The sequence below is a fragment of the Sinocyclocheilus anshuiensis genome, unplaced genomic scaffold (assembly GCF_001515605.1).
Source record: "Sinocyclocheilus anshuiensis isolate Anshui unplaced genomic scaffold, SAMN03320099.WGS_v1.1 scaffold1365, whole genome shotgun sequence".
In the NCBI taxonomy this organism is placed as follows: Eukaryota; Metazoa; Chordata; class Actinopteri; order Cypriniformes; family Cyprinidae; genus Sinocyclocheilus; species Sinocyclocheilus anshuiensis.
Genome location: NW_015551032.1, coordinates 1,147,553 through 1,162,900, shown reverse-complemented (window position 1 = coordinate 1,162,900; position 15,348 = coordinate 1,147,553). Strand labels below are relative to the sequence as shown.

Genomic DNA, 15,348 nt, shown 5'->3' with positions numbered 1-15,348 from the left:
TGAGCAGGTCAGCCTGGTATGCTTGTAACACCGCCATGGTGTGCAAACATGCGCCAGCCTGACCTACCGCCGTATAAGCTTTCCCAACCAGACTAGATGTAAGCTTAACAGGTCTGGTGGGAAGCTTCGGGGCCTTCAGGGACGATGCTGAGGATGGGGAGAGATAGCTCGCGAGCGTCTGCTCCACCATTGGCATCGCCCCATATCCCTTCTCATTCAGCCCCACCATACTGGAATAATTAGAGACTGTGGGGCTATAGATACGGGAAGAATACGGTTTTTCCCACGATCTTGACACCTCGGCATGGAGATCGGGAAAAAACGGAAGGCCCCGTCGTGAAGGCTGTGACCTCGCCCTCAGGAAACGCTCGTCTAATTTGCTTTTAGGACGAGCGTCCTGTTTTTCGGCTGGCCACTCAATATTTAATTTCGCTACAGCATGATAGATAGATGAAGTGCCTGGCTCTCTCTCCGGGGGGAAGAAACCGCAGCGCGGGCTTCCGAACCCTGAGAGAGAGCCGTGGATCTAGTGGGTGAGGACCGAGAAAAGGACGAGCCCGTCTCGGATCCCTCCGCTAAATCCACTTGCGATCCCCACGACAACAGTCTGCGCTGTGCCTCGGCAACAGCGGGACCGCTGCCCGCGGGATCGCGAGCCTGGCCGCTCTCATCAAACACGGCCAGGCGAGAGCGGAGCGTGCGCAGCGAGAGCAGCTCGCAGTCATGACAATCAGCCCCCTCAAGAGCTGACCGTGCATGCTCCGCTCCCAAACAAACGACACACAAATCGTGTGTATCCCCCGTCGCCAGATATCGTGGGCAGGGAGGAACACAGCGTTTGTAATGCCGTTCGCTCGCCATAGACATTTTCATGATTGTTTTATATATATGCTTGTGCGGACGGACAACAGTAAATAGACAGACACATACACAGAGCGCTACTGAAGAGCAGAAGCTGGTTTGCGCTCTGCCGGATGCGCCTTTATGCTTTCTGGTGCTTACGTCACCCCGCTCGGGACGTCTCGCTACTCCATTGGACTGATTTGACACGTGCTTCAGAACGCGGTCACGCAAGGGCGTTCCCAAAGCGACTCGACGCAGCTCGAGTTCCTGAAGGGGAAACAAAAACCTAGCAGGTCAAATTTTGTCTGAAATGCAAATTACTTGATATTAATGTCTAAAGAACTGCAAAATAACTTATATTCAGTACTACAGCAACCCAGCTTGCGTGATATTGCCTCATTGGCATACATTTAGGTTATATTGTTCATGTTAGTATTACTTGTGTTGATTTCTCTTTTTGATTAATCTCTCCTGATATTACTCTTATTGTAAGTTGCTTTAGATGACATGTAAATGTTAGTAGTAGACTTAAGGGTCAGATATTCTTGATCATTTTGGTCCAGACTTTAATAATCAGGTGGAGAATTAATGAATTGAGCTTGGAAAAGAAAACATTGTTCTTTTTTTTTGTGATCCACACAAGAGCACTTGCTGTTCTTGCCCGTCTAAAAGCCTTTGTGTCTGTGATGTCAAGCTCAACACACCTCAAAGTTTCTGATAGAAATACCCTTAAATGTAGCACAGCCCCTGACTGATGGTTTTGACGTGACAGAGCCCTGCCAGTTCAGCTTCCATGATGTCCCGCTGTCTTAGGTCATGTTGATGCTGAAGGATTGAGAACCGCTGTGATGAGACGAATACATCTTGCTGACTTCCATTCTGTCATTCGACTTTGTTCAGCTGAAATGTGCTACATAGCACTGTATCCATCTCAAAGCTGGTTTTAAAAGGGATATTTGTTACACGCTCGACCGTCCCTCCTCCAAGCTCCAATGTTCAAAAAAGCATCCATTATGTAATATCCATTTCTGATGTCTCCAATAATCGCAGATCCGTCTTCGGTCTAGAAGACCCCGACTGAGAGCGTCACCCCGACCCCCGTTCTTTTTGCGGAGGGGTGCGGGTTGCAACGCTCTGTTTTTGTGACTGGCGGTATGAGGAGCTTGACGGCTGGGGCTGCTCCCGCTCAGCAGCCCCATGGGCCTGGGGGCGACGAGGGAGGAATCGTTGAAACGACGCCGCTTGCTTTTTCGCCTCCTGAAACCTCTTGACGACAGTGTTGACTGCGTCGCCGAAAAGGCCAGAGGGCGAAAGCGGGGCGTCTAGGAGGAAGAATCTGTCCTTATCTTGCATATCGGACAGAATGAATTGAGCTTGGAAAAGAAAACATATTGTTTTCTTTTGATCCACAAAAGAACGCTTGCTCTTCTTGCCCGTCTAAAAGCCTTTGTGTCTGTGATGTCAAGCTCAACACAACTCAAAGTTTCTGATAGAAATACCCTTAAATGTAGCACAGCCCCTGACTGATGGTTTTGACGTGACAGAGCCCTGCCAGTTCAGCTTCCATGATGTCCCGCTGTCTTAGGTCATGTTGATGCTGAAGGATTGAGAACCGCTGTGATGAGACGAATACATCTTGCTGACTTCCATTCTGTCATTCGACTTTGTTCAGCTGAAATGTGCTACATAGCACTGTATCCATCTCAAAGCTGGTTTTAAAAGGGATATTTGTTACACGCTCGACCGTCCCTCCTCCAAGCTCCAATGTTCAAAAAAGCATCCATTATGTAATATCCATTTCTGATGTCTCCAATAATTAGAGATGCACCGAAATTCCGGCTGCCGAAAATTAGTTCACCGCTCAGGTTTCACTTTCACGTGGTGTGACGCTCTGCGTATTATCCTGCTCTATGCATGTGCGCTCCGCACAGCGCTCCACTCCTTTACCGTTCATTAAAGCCCTGCACGGGCCTCAAATGAGACACTCAGGCCCTAGCCAGGCCTGTGTTCGACAAGCTTATCAGAATTACTGGCCTGACCCGAGCGCGTCTTTTTTCCCCTTCTCCCAAAACAGCTTATACTACTGTTTCAGCTATTAAAATAGTTCAGTTTTGTATGTAATGGCAAAGTTATTATATTTCGTTTCGTTTTTTTATTAAGTTAATTTAGAAAAACGTTTGGAGCATTTTTTGTTCGTTAAATATAAGTTTTTGTTTTTTAAAATAATGACCAAGACAGTGAGCCTATGTTTGATCAATTTAGCCTTCTCAAATCATCACGACTTGCCTAAAATAAAATCTATAGATATAAAACATTTCAAGCATATAACAATGTTTAAAAGTTAAACCTAGATAAATGTGCGCTATATCCAATAGTTTGTGCGGAGAGTGGAAGCTAAAGCGTGCTTTGCAGGACATGGACGCGCCAGCGCGATCACTTGCATTTTATTTAGTGGATACACCGTCATTTTTGCTCATAAAGGTAAGAGTAATACATCATTCATAACTGTAAAGGGTCTACTTTTATCTGTGTGCACTCACAATTAGAAAGCTTTAAATTACTACTTAACGAAATAAAACAAATCAAAAACAAAAACTCTTTCATTATAATCATAATCACAATCCGTAAAATGGAAAAATGGAAACCCGAGGGGCGTAAAAAAGTCAGGGCCCGTCGGGCTAAAAATGCAGGGCTCTACCATTCATGCTCATCGAAACGGCAAAGTCCACTCAAAAAATCGAGCCGACAGGAAACATCTATATAGTACATGTAGCGCCCCCTTCAGTCCTAGGTGTATCTACACTTTGGAATTGCTAGAACCCAGATTCGTTTAATTGTGTCTCTCGACGTGATTTTACTTCAAATCAAAATGCGACCCTGTTTTTTTATACTACTTCTTACAAAGTGCAACACTGACCTCTGTAAATTGCTTTCCAAAAATATATCTACGTATCAGTTCTTTTTAAAATGACACGCTATGTAGCAGAAATATACAATGAATTTATTTAAAAGAAAATGGACAAAAGGAATCAAAGATTAATCGAAATCTGTTCTCTCAACTTATAAATAAGCTTTTATCTTCAAATACAGTGCCTACTTTGACTTTTTTCCTTTCCCTTTCCACAACAACCCACTTCAAGGGTTAAACTTTTACACAAATATCAAAATAAGAGTTTTTCACTGAATCACTCTTCCAAATTAAACCTCAGTTCTTTCCCTTCAGAAGTATAAATTTGTCACCAATCAGTGTAACCCAATATATCGGTGTCCTTTGGAAAACTTAAAATATAAATACAGTAAGTAAACAAACTTTAGATTTAGTTAGAAATACCAATGTAACCCTTTACTGACATACTTTCAATGAGTCAGAGTATTAAACCACTATATGGTTCAAAAATAGAAAAACAGCTTAATGTGGGCCCACCACACTCACTCACTTACACACACACACACAAACACCCCGTAGCAGGCCTGAAACGTGCTGGTGTGCGTTGAGGCCAAGTGAAACCTAAAATGGCCGCTTCACTCTTGAAGAGCACAAATAAAACAAACAAAATGCACCTGAATGAACTTGAAAGAGTTCCAGGATCCCGTCACCCGTCAGATCAGTCCACGTGAGGCGGTGATCGGTCGGCAAACTCCGTGACACTCCCACGATGCCAGAGGAACCCCTAACGTTAACCACTCGGCGATTAGGAGCGCTATCTGGATTTCCTCAATGTACTTCACAGTCGATGCAACAACAGTCTGTGGCAATCACTCTGATCACCTCTAGCTCTCTTACAGTCGCTGATTTAAATGATAAACTTGATTTAAGTTTCTCACCAGCGATTCACGTTAGTCCCGTTTACTGTAATGGCTATACAGCATAAACCCCGCATTTCTTCCGAATCGCGTCGCATATTGAGTTCTTTTGAGTTCTTTGTGGCATCATGTTGACTTCACAATAGAATAATATGCTAGTTAACACTTAAACGATACAGTTCTGACCATGTTCATCACAAAATAAAGTGACGCATTTTCTGTTATCATACCGACAACATCACCTACGCACTTCTTTTTTCAACTCCTCTCTCCCACCCCCGACTGACATCCTTGGTGGCCAATCACAGTTGCCCTACTTGACATTAGGCGGGATTAAGTAACTTTTCAACCAATAACGTTAAATCAAACACAACTTCTTGACACAGAAATGTCTGAACAAGTACCTTTTTTATATTAAAAAAAATATAGAAACACTTCTGTCACAAGGGAAAAAAATAAGTAAATAAATAAATGTAAATAAATGCTAATATTAATAATAAATTAACCCAGGGTTACATACAGTATTGTTTCTGTTGCAATAGCCCTACTGTGCTGTAACATGGTGTGGTATATGGGCAACTGTGGTAACGCTGCCCTCTCATTCATTGATGTGCTAACCACTATGTTATGCTCACGTGTTCTGATAATAATAGCTTTCTAGGACTAAACATTATTTGGATAATTGGTAAAAAAATCAAAAATAAATAAATCTCTTAATAGCACTACTGTTAGACCTACCTGAAAAACTAAAAAGCAATTTATTTCATTTTTAGGCCTATCGTTATTTTTTATTTGTGCTATCATTAGTAATTTCTTTATTTGTTCTTATTTTATTACTGACTGCTTACTTGTCATTTTTTTTTATTCAATTCAAAGTTTGAAATCAAGCTGTCTCCTGCTACTGTAACAAAATGACCCCACTGTAAAATCAAAAATACAGTGAGTGAGCAAAAATTTGTGAGATTTTAAAATGCATCTGATTACAGTGATGTGGATGTTTGCACGAGCTCTGCAGTTCAGTACTCCATTTTTATTTATTTAGTACTTTATGCAATAGATAGCCTTAAATCAAGCAGCTTTACAGTATTAAACATGAAAAACCAGAGTCAGTGTTGCTTTCAGTTAGAATAACAACTTGATTTTCTGTTATAAAGCAGCTCTCCAGTGTGGAGCTAGCTAATGATAAAATCTTTTTATTAGTGGGGGAAAAAACATTTAATTAAAGTGATAGTTTGGTTTGCAGAGATCAAAGCTTGATCTAGCTCAGGACTGTTTTGATTATCATAACCCTAAAGGTATTTTAAGAGAGATTGTTGTGAATAAAATTGTTTATCCAAAAATAAAATGTCTTATCACTTAACCTTTATTTTGTTTCTTATCCATATGACTTACAGAAAGAGATTTTAGGCAGAACGATGTGTCATTCAGTTACTTTTTTATATAGCTAATTAAATGGTGAATAAGAGTTTCTCTGCCATCTCATTTTGTGTGCCAAAATATTTATTTGTATAAATTAATTGTATAATTGTAATTAAATAATATGACTTTCAAAAGCTGAAGTGATTAATTTATTTGTTAGAATATGTATAACTCAATATTTTAACTAATTGCAAAAGATGAATAATCAAAAAACGCCTACTGATTAATCAGCGAAATAATCGATGAGTAGTCGATTAATCGTTATAATAATCGGTAGATTAATTGATTATCAAAATAATCGTTTGTTGCAGCCCTAAATATAATATAACATAACATGACCTTTTGTTGAATGTTAAAATGTCTGTGTAGGTCCGTTGGGGAGAGAAAGGGTCCACAGAGGAGGGTGCACGGCTAGAGAAGGCCAAGAATGCAGTGGTGTCAATACAAGAGGAGACAGAAGAACCCATGATCAAAAAGCCACCCACATCCCCACACACATACCATCAATCTGAATCCAAGTGGTATACTCCAATCAGGGTGAGTCACTTCCTATTGCTGTTGAGGCCATCACCATCTTTCCTTTGCTTCCCTTTCCTCATTTTGAGTTTCAGTCTAAGTCCACTTGAAAATGCCACTCTATGATGTTTGATGCCTTTGCTTGAGATTAGTAGAAAGCAAACCAAGCTGAGGCCACATCTTGATATATTTGTTTCATCATAGGGTCGACTTCAGGCACTGTGGGCTCTTCTGCGGCGACAATATGACCGAGTTTCACTCATGCGCCCAACTACCGCAGATAAGGTAAGCCACAGATGGTTTACTCCAATGCAAATTGCAAACATGTTCATCACCCTTACATACTACCAAATTAGAGCATTCCATTGCTTAGCAATTCCACCTTAGCTGCAAAAACTCGCAACAGGATGTGACTGTCATGAGTTCATATTGTAGACACTTCCTCTTTTGTAACTCTGTAATGCACTAATATGTGTGTACAAACAAGCCCTATGAATGTGCAAAAGCAACATTGAAGGGCCTTAAATTCAGCAACAGAATATGATGTTTGTTTTTATCATTTTATAAATTACACTACCAAAATTTGGGGTCTGTAAAATTGTCTGTTTTTGTAAGAAGTCTCTAAAGCTCGTCAGAGCTACATTTATTTGATCAAACATGCAGTAAAATATTGTGAAATATTACAATTAAAAAATGTGTTATAATATATTTTAAAAACATTTATTAATATTGTCAATGTTAAAAAGAACAGTTTTGCTGCTTAATATTTTTGTGGAATTTTTTTCAAGATTATTAGATGAATATAAAGCTCAAAAGAACAGCATTTAATTGAAATAGAAATCTTTTGCAGCATACTAAATGCTTTTACTGTCACTTTTGATAAATGTAATGTGACCTTGCTGAATAAAAACATTAATTAACCCCAACATTTTGAACAGTATATTAAATATGAAGTGAAATTTAGTCTTTTTATCTTCTTGTGAGACAAAAATAGCCCTGAAGTAAACAGGCTTCACAAGTCGTGCTGACTATATGCACACTACGATTTAACTTTTTTTTTCTAAAGAAGGGCACGGTTTGAAGCATTTGTTTGGGTTTGTTTCATCTTGAAGAAGCCCTCACCACATGTGTGGCGCTAGTGCTCCCATTAGCTGAAATATCCCAGTCATGCTTGAGCCACTTGTTCTGTTTTACTTTATTTCAAACAAACGGTTTAAACCTTTGAAACTCTCAATACATCTGAGAGGAGGGTCTGGAGCCTCCAAGCGGGACCCTGGCACACTTCAGTCAGACCACAGCTTGATCGTGCAGACTTTCGAGCCCTTGATCAAGTGCACTGGGTGCAGGCATGAGCAATCAAAGCCCGAGGAGTCCCTCGCCTGAGCCAAGGTGGGCCGCGTACGCACGACTAGAGAGAAGGGGGGCTTTGATGCCCGACAGGAACCCTCCGGGGTCATGAATTTTTCAGCGCTGGATCCGTGGGGTTACGAGGACTCGTACAGGTGTAAGGAAGCAGGTTGTCACGGACATCTGTTCAGCTTGGAGACCCCTCCCGGTCCCTCCCCCCACTCCGCCCACAGACAGACTGCTGGATTGTCAGCAGATGTAGTTTTTTCAAGACAGCCTGAACACTTTCTGCTCTCCCATTTACCGCCTGAGGGGCTCCAACACCAAAGGTAGAGTGGAGGGTGGACACAGCTGCACTGCCGAACTTGCCTGGGGCACAAATAAAGAGATCTAATGTGTTTTGACTGTGTTGTTAGGGAGACCGGGGAGCCAGAGAGGCACTTCAGAGCCAGCTTAGCGCTGCAACATCTGCCGTCAAGTTTCCGGAAAGAGCGGCGGGGGACAGCAGGTAGAGAAGGTGGCAGCGCGTCAAGGGCTGGCCTATTACTGGCGGGGGCTCTTTTGAACACACACCCGCCCGCCTCTGTGTTTATCTCTCTCTCTCGCTCACGCCTCTAACTAACAGTCTTGGCAGGGCTCGGTATTGTTTTACAAAGCAGCAGTCTGCAAAACACACTAATAAGCACCTTTATAAATGATACATTAACATACATTAACCCCAGAGAGACGCCACACAAAAGCAAACTCAAGACGGGACCCGCAGAAAAGGATTTTGTTCCTTCTGCTGCTGTGGGTCTTAAAGGGATAGTTCACCCAAAAAGGACAATTCTGTCATCATTTACTCTACAATTCAAACGTTTGGGGTTAGTATGTTTTTTTTTTTAGTCTCTTGTCACTAAGGCTGCATGTATTTAATCAAAGATACAGTAATATTGTGAAATATTATTACAATATAAATTAGCTGTTTTCTATTTAACTATATTTTATAAAATGTAATTCATTCCTGTGATGGCAAAGCTGAATTTTCAGCAGCCATTACTTCGGTCTTTAGTGTCACTTAATCCTTCAGATCCGTTAGCATTTTGAAATAGAAATCTTTTGTATCATTATAAATGTCACTTTTTATTAATTTAATGCATCCTTGCTTAATGAAAGTATACATTTATATTTTTTTTAAATCTTATTGACCCCAAACCTTTGAACATTAGCATATATAAAATAGGTAAATATGAAGTGATGTATAGACAAGTGGATCATCCTTGACTATGATTTAGGATTTTCCCCCCCAAGGTACGGCACAGTTTGAAGCATTTGTTTGTATTCAAAAATTTAAATTCTGCCATCATTTTCTCATGTCGTTCCAAACCTGTATGACTCACATTCTTCTGTGGAACACAAAAGACGATATTTAAAAAAAAATGTCTCCATACAATGAAAGTCAGTGGGGTCCAGTGTTGTTTTGGACCTCATTAACTTTCATTATATAGACAAACAGTTAAAATATCATCTGTTGTGTTTCACAAAAGAAAGAAAGTCATACAGGTTTGGAATGGCATGAGGGTAAGTAAATGATGACAGAATTTCTTTTTATGGCTTTTGTTTCCTCATTGGAGACTTCTGTGGGTGGTATGGGAGTAATGCCTTTAACTGAGGGTGATTATAGATAGGGTGGTTTTACAATATTTTCAAGACGTCGTTCAGTAGGATGTATCTTTTTTTTTTTTTTTTTGAGTAAATCAATCCTCATTTTCTCTCTGGTTTCAACTCCCACACTCACTTACTCAGGCCAAGTCAATACTGTCAGATGTTTTGAAGCCAAGGAAGGCTCAATGTGTAATACAAGCATGGTGCAAATGCAATATTTGCAGATTTAGCACCAATGGCCCCCCACCCCCCCAGAAAGCATTGTTCAAGACGTATAATGTCACTTTAGCATAGCCTCTGCATACATTAAATCCTATTAAAATCAGTCTCTAACACATACCTTATTAGCCCATGCCGACTGCTTGCCTCCTTAGGGCAGTGCTGTAATGAGGTGGAGTGTATTTTTAAATGGTGTAAATTCCGACCTTAGACAAAGAAAACATGTCAGCTCGCAGTCCCGAGGCCTAGCACTCATAGCGGAACTCGCCCTGGCAAAAATAAATAAATAAATAAATAACAATGTACTGTTGCGGCCCAGTGTGACAGCATCTTAATTTAACAGTCAACGGTCACATAAACAGAGCAGTGGGAGCATTTTAATTAAGAGACTGTGAGCGGGCGGCACGACAGGGCCAGCTCTTGAAGAATGCCATTAGAGGAGGCAGGAGAGAAGAAGAGAGGGAGGCAACGCTGGCATGGAGAAATAGCAACGGGGTAGAGGACGAAGGAGAGAGTGAGAACGGGAGAGAGATTTAAAGCTCTAGGCTGGTGGACCGGGTCCCTCAGGTCGGAGCCACACATGGCCGGGCTTAGCCGCAATAGTGTTTAAGAGCCCAGTCTCATGACTGGATTAGGGCGCGGAGCGGCAGACCACGAACTGTTTGTGTTTTACCCCGGGAGCCAAGAGAGCGAACAGTGTCCTAATGAACTAGCAAGGCCAGTATAAAGTGGGTCTGGCTGCTGTAGTGAGGGACAACTGCCTAATGAGCAGAACTGAGCTGCACTGAACAGATCAGCAGTACAGCAGCCGTCAGAAATGTGGTTTGCTTGGCACTAGGTAGAAGCAGCATCATTTAGATATGTGATATCTGTGTTGCCTTTCGAGATCTTGTGTGTGATTTTTGTGCAATGTTAAAATACTTTTTCTTATTCCAGAGACAAGTATGAAGCCATTTTTAGGCTGATTTCCCTAAAATGTGTAAATACTTTAACTCTTTGGTGAACAAAACATTTCTGCAAAAAAATCATTTTGTTAATGAGACTTTTTTTTAATGTGAAATATCTAAATATTCTTTAAATGAGATTATGTTTTTAATAAGCAAATCAAATATAATCGAATAAGACTTTGATGCTAATATCTGATATTAAGATATTAAGACTTATTTTCAGACAGTATATCTTAAATTAAGTTTATTTTTATTGCCTAATTTTCAAATTGTAGTTTTCTTGTTTTAAGTATAAATTTACCTATATTTAGTGAAGTTTATACTTAAAACAAAGACAAGAATGTGAGAAGAAAATAAATTTTAAAAATAATAATTTTAAAATAACAAATAATAATAATCATCTAAAAATTGTCTTGCTTAATGGATGTCTATATATTTTTACTGGAAAATATTGAAAATACAAGTTGCTGCAAATAAATAAAATAAAAATCAGTTTCGTCGATTTTTATTTTAATTTGTATATTTTTGCAGTGATGTGATTTTGGGGCAGGACAATCTGTATAATCTAATTTAACAGTTATTACTTGTGCAGTTCCATTTAGTGATGTTGTGTGCATAAATTAAACACTTTAAACAAAATTGTTTTTTGGTTACATTTAAATGGCTTGTTCGCCCAAAAAATTATTTTGTGATGTATCCCATTGAAATGCAGATTTCATATAATCAATGTGCTGATTGAACAAGAACACAAATTGTGGACTCGCATCTCAAGAAAAATGACAGGAGATAAGAGTGCTTAATTGTATTTAATGATTTAATCTTTCTCTGATTGTGTTATCACAAGATGTTATGTGACAAATACAGCGCAAATACAGATTTTTTGCCTCTAGGAAAAAAACCCACTTTCTGTTCTGTAAACAAATACAAGCAAGCATTGGTCTCTGTGTACAAATAAAACCTGGCAAATGTTATTAAGTTGAAACATACCCTAGATCAGAGGGCACAAGATTTCTAATTAATGGGGTAATTGGAATTAAATCAGAGCGTCACAAATAATAAAGCAGAGGAAAGCACTTGTTTATGGAAGCGGAGAGCTGACCGCGTAACAAAACATTAACATATTTATAGAAGAATGAGTCTTTCACCATCTGCTGTAAATCTTCACATCTTCATAATTTCCGTGAGTAGCTGATTTTTGTAGCCATTACGGCACCATTGTGTTTGTTATGACAATCGGTGTGCATCCTTAAAACATGCTTGTGTCTTTTTTTTCCTGGTCCTCATTAGTGCTATCAGCAGACTGGCCTGTTACCCGTAACAAGCATTAAGTAGAAAGCTGACAGTTTAGTTAAAGTGCACCGGCCCCAGAGGAGAATTGACAGCTTTAACAATGACTGGCTTACCGATTTCATGAAATGGCCCCTTGCTCTTTGAACCAGGTCTCTCTCCGTCTTTTTTGGGGGGGATATGTGAAATGCAGAAAGTAGGGCAGATGTCCATGTGGCTGGTTGTAAATTCGACAATGTCTGCCGTGTTAATCTATGAGCCTCCTCAAACAGCCAGACCTCCTGGTAACAGGATTAGGTTGGGGACCCCAGTGAGCTGGTTTGGAGGGTGGCACTGGTGGTGGGGGGTTACACATTAGTAGTGTACACATTAGATGGGATTGGAGAGGAACTAACTCAATGTGAGATAAATAGCGTTTTTCTTATTTGATGGGGCTTTAGCCATTGTCTCCAGTACATTAAGCACTATTAAACTGCCATTAATGCCATTGTACTGTATAATCCTCAGCAGTACAAATAAATTTCAATTTACTTTCAAAAAAGTTTAAAACTTTTACAATTTTTGTTTATGAAAAAATATATTGGGATTAAATATATATTTAAAAACATGGTTTAAATTTAACATTTTATTTATTTTTTGTGATGATAACCTTTTTTTAAAAAAAGGTTTTAAAAAAATGTTTAAACATTTAAATGATTTTGTGTCATTCTTATGATTTCTCTTCGAATTCCTTATATAAGCTTTCAGCATAGCTTTATTTGACTTAAAACTTTCTGTCTTGATTGAAGGCTTGATCTGAGTATAACCAAATGCAATCCATTAACAATCATATTTTTTCTCCTCTTTGTTTGCATTGCATATTTTATTTTCCTTATTGAGGTCAAGTGTTTTAGCCTACAGAGGTTTTTATCTTAGTGATGTATGTGACAGAGGCATGTGCTCAGAAATGCTTTTCCTCCTGTATCGGAGCAAATTCTGCTGATTAGCCGGGTAGGCTGGTACCTGCCCCAGACTGTTTAACACAGGCGCAAGCTTCTGCATACTTCCCCTTAACTCCCTGATTCAATCCGAGTTGATGTCCTGATGCGTTTGTCTTTGTGCGTGCATGTGTGTGTGTGTGTGTGTGTGTGTGTTCTCTTTCCTTTGGCCAGACTGGCTACAAATGTGCTCACGTCAACGTGCGGGCCATTTCTTCGTCGTCTATTAAAATCAAAGCCCCGTTGCAATGAGAGCTGGAATCTTGGCTTTAATTAAACAGCATTACTGTTAGTGTCAGACATTCCCTGGGCTGCTTTGTCGCATTGATTTTTCTCCTTAAGTGTGACAGACCTATGGAGATCATACAGGGAATCGGTAATGTATTGTAATTCCCTCCTTTCCTTGTCTGATCAATTTGAATATTTAAAGTGATGAACACAGTGCACGACTGTTTAAAAGGCAATTTGCCTAGATCTCTTTTAGTGGTTTGTTTTTAAGATATTTAAATATGCACATTTTGCAACAATGGTCATATTAAAATAGAGTAAAAAAAAAAAAGAAGAATCAAGAATGGTAGCATTTAAATTGAATACATTTTTATAATTCAATAAATCTAGTAATTAAAATGAATGGCAGACACTTGTAAAATACTTACATTTAAATTAAATGAATACATTTCATTAAACAAATAAAATATAGAAATTAAATGATTAAAAATCATTTGACTTTGTAGGTATACACAGTAGTAATCCCGAGTTTTGAGTCGTTTGAAAAGTAAGCTGAATGGGAGAAACTACTATAGCTTATAATACACAATGGATAATTTTTTCAGTTTGTAGCTGTGCTTTTTCAGCACTCGAATGCCATGCATGGGATTTCAGCGGGTTGATTATGCTAATTCGTTTTAATATGCAAATTCGGGAGGCCTCTTTATTTTAAACCGATGGCCCAAGCAATATTAAATGCAGTTCTAATCTTTATTAGACACGAATTAATTGTGCTCATAAAATGCATGACTTTAACAGTGTTAAAAAGCAGGACTTTAACAGTGTGGCTTGATTTTTGTCACTACTGAAACTCAGTGTTTGGCTAGATGCTGTGAAACGGCACCCCAGGATCTCCCCCTAGATCTCATATCACATCATATTATAGTTCAGACTCGTGGTCCCTCGATTTGAGCAGAAAGTCACTTTCTTACAGGTCTGATGCAATGCAGCATGTAATTTTGAGCAGATGTATTTTTTAAGATGGCAAGTTTGGCATCCCTATATCACTTTGCGTTTGGAGTGTCTTTAACATTTGATCACTAGAGCCTGAATTGGCCATAAATAAATTACAACTTGTGGTTCATAATTGATTGGAAGAAAGGACACAGATGTGACAATTATCGTGCAGCTGTTGAAAAAATTGGTTTATTCATTTATGTATTTGTTCCATCCTGTCAGCCAAACATTCTCTCAGAGGAGGAAAGCTAGTGCCCTCAAAAAACAAAATCCAAAAGTCCTGCTTCTGTTTCCTAATGTCACACCAAAACTTCTGCACGCCGATCTCACGCTTTATCAAAATTAAAGAGATGTGAATCACAATCCATATGACATTCATCATCATAATAGATCATCATAACAGTTTATAATCGAACCCAGTAAGTTTAATGATGATGTCAACCTTAATGAGTTATAGGTCACTGTCCCGTGCATCATATCATATATCATCAAATCAAGTAGAAACAAAGGACTCTGAGTTTGTCATCAGCAGAGAGATTTCAACATAAAGAGATCAGATCTGTGGGAAATGGCATTGTTTACTTTCCTTTGTTTTGATCACAATCATCTGGATATGTATCTCTGAGGGTCTCAGAACAAATGCATTTAAGTAGTTCTGAATCCCGATTTTTGTGTGCACAGATGCAGAACTGCTCTTGTGGTCTTAATAGTTTTAACCCATCAGATGGCCCAAACCCTTCCGAAGTGGCAGCCGCATAAATTTCCTACCCCAAGAAGTCTCACATGTTTTACCCATCCATTCTGTCTAGCTGTCCAACACGAATCTTTTACACAGTATATCTCAGTATGCTGCTCGCTTCATTCCATGCATTTTATCTGATTACATTTCAAAATATATTAAATAATCTGTACAATGTAGTAATTCACCAGCTGTCTTTTTTATTTACTTATTTTAAATTTTTTTGTAGAGACAGTAGCACTTATTAAAACATAAACTGTTGTCACCAGGATAGTGATGGAAGTGAGAATGACTTGAGAATGAGAATGACATCAATGACCACTGATGACTTGACTATGTGAAGATCTAACTAAAGGCAAGGACTCAAGAGGGACTGTCTGTG

General features: G+C 39.2%; 1 protein-coding gene across 1 annotated transcript in view; it reads left to right on the top strand.

Annotated features, from left to right (window-relative positions):
* Positions 1-15,348, top strand: part of LOC107661223 (anthrax toxin receptor 2-like) — a 62,361-nt gene that overhangs the window by 27,472 nt on the left and 19,541 nt on the right. Inside the window, exons 15-16 of the mRNA XM_016450722.1 lie at positions 6,436-6,603; positions 6,787-6,867. Coding sequence (XP_016306208.1) covers positions 6,436-6,603; positions 6,787-6,867 — 249 coding nt within the window. The remainder of the gene's footprint in view (positions 1-6,435; positions 6,604-6,786; positions 6,868-15,348) is intronic.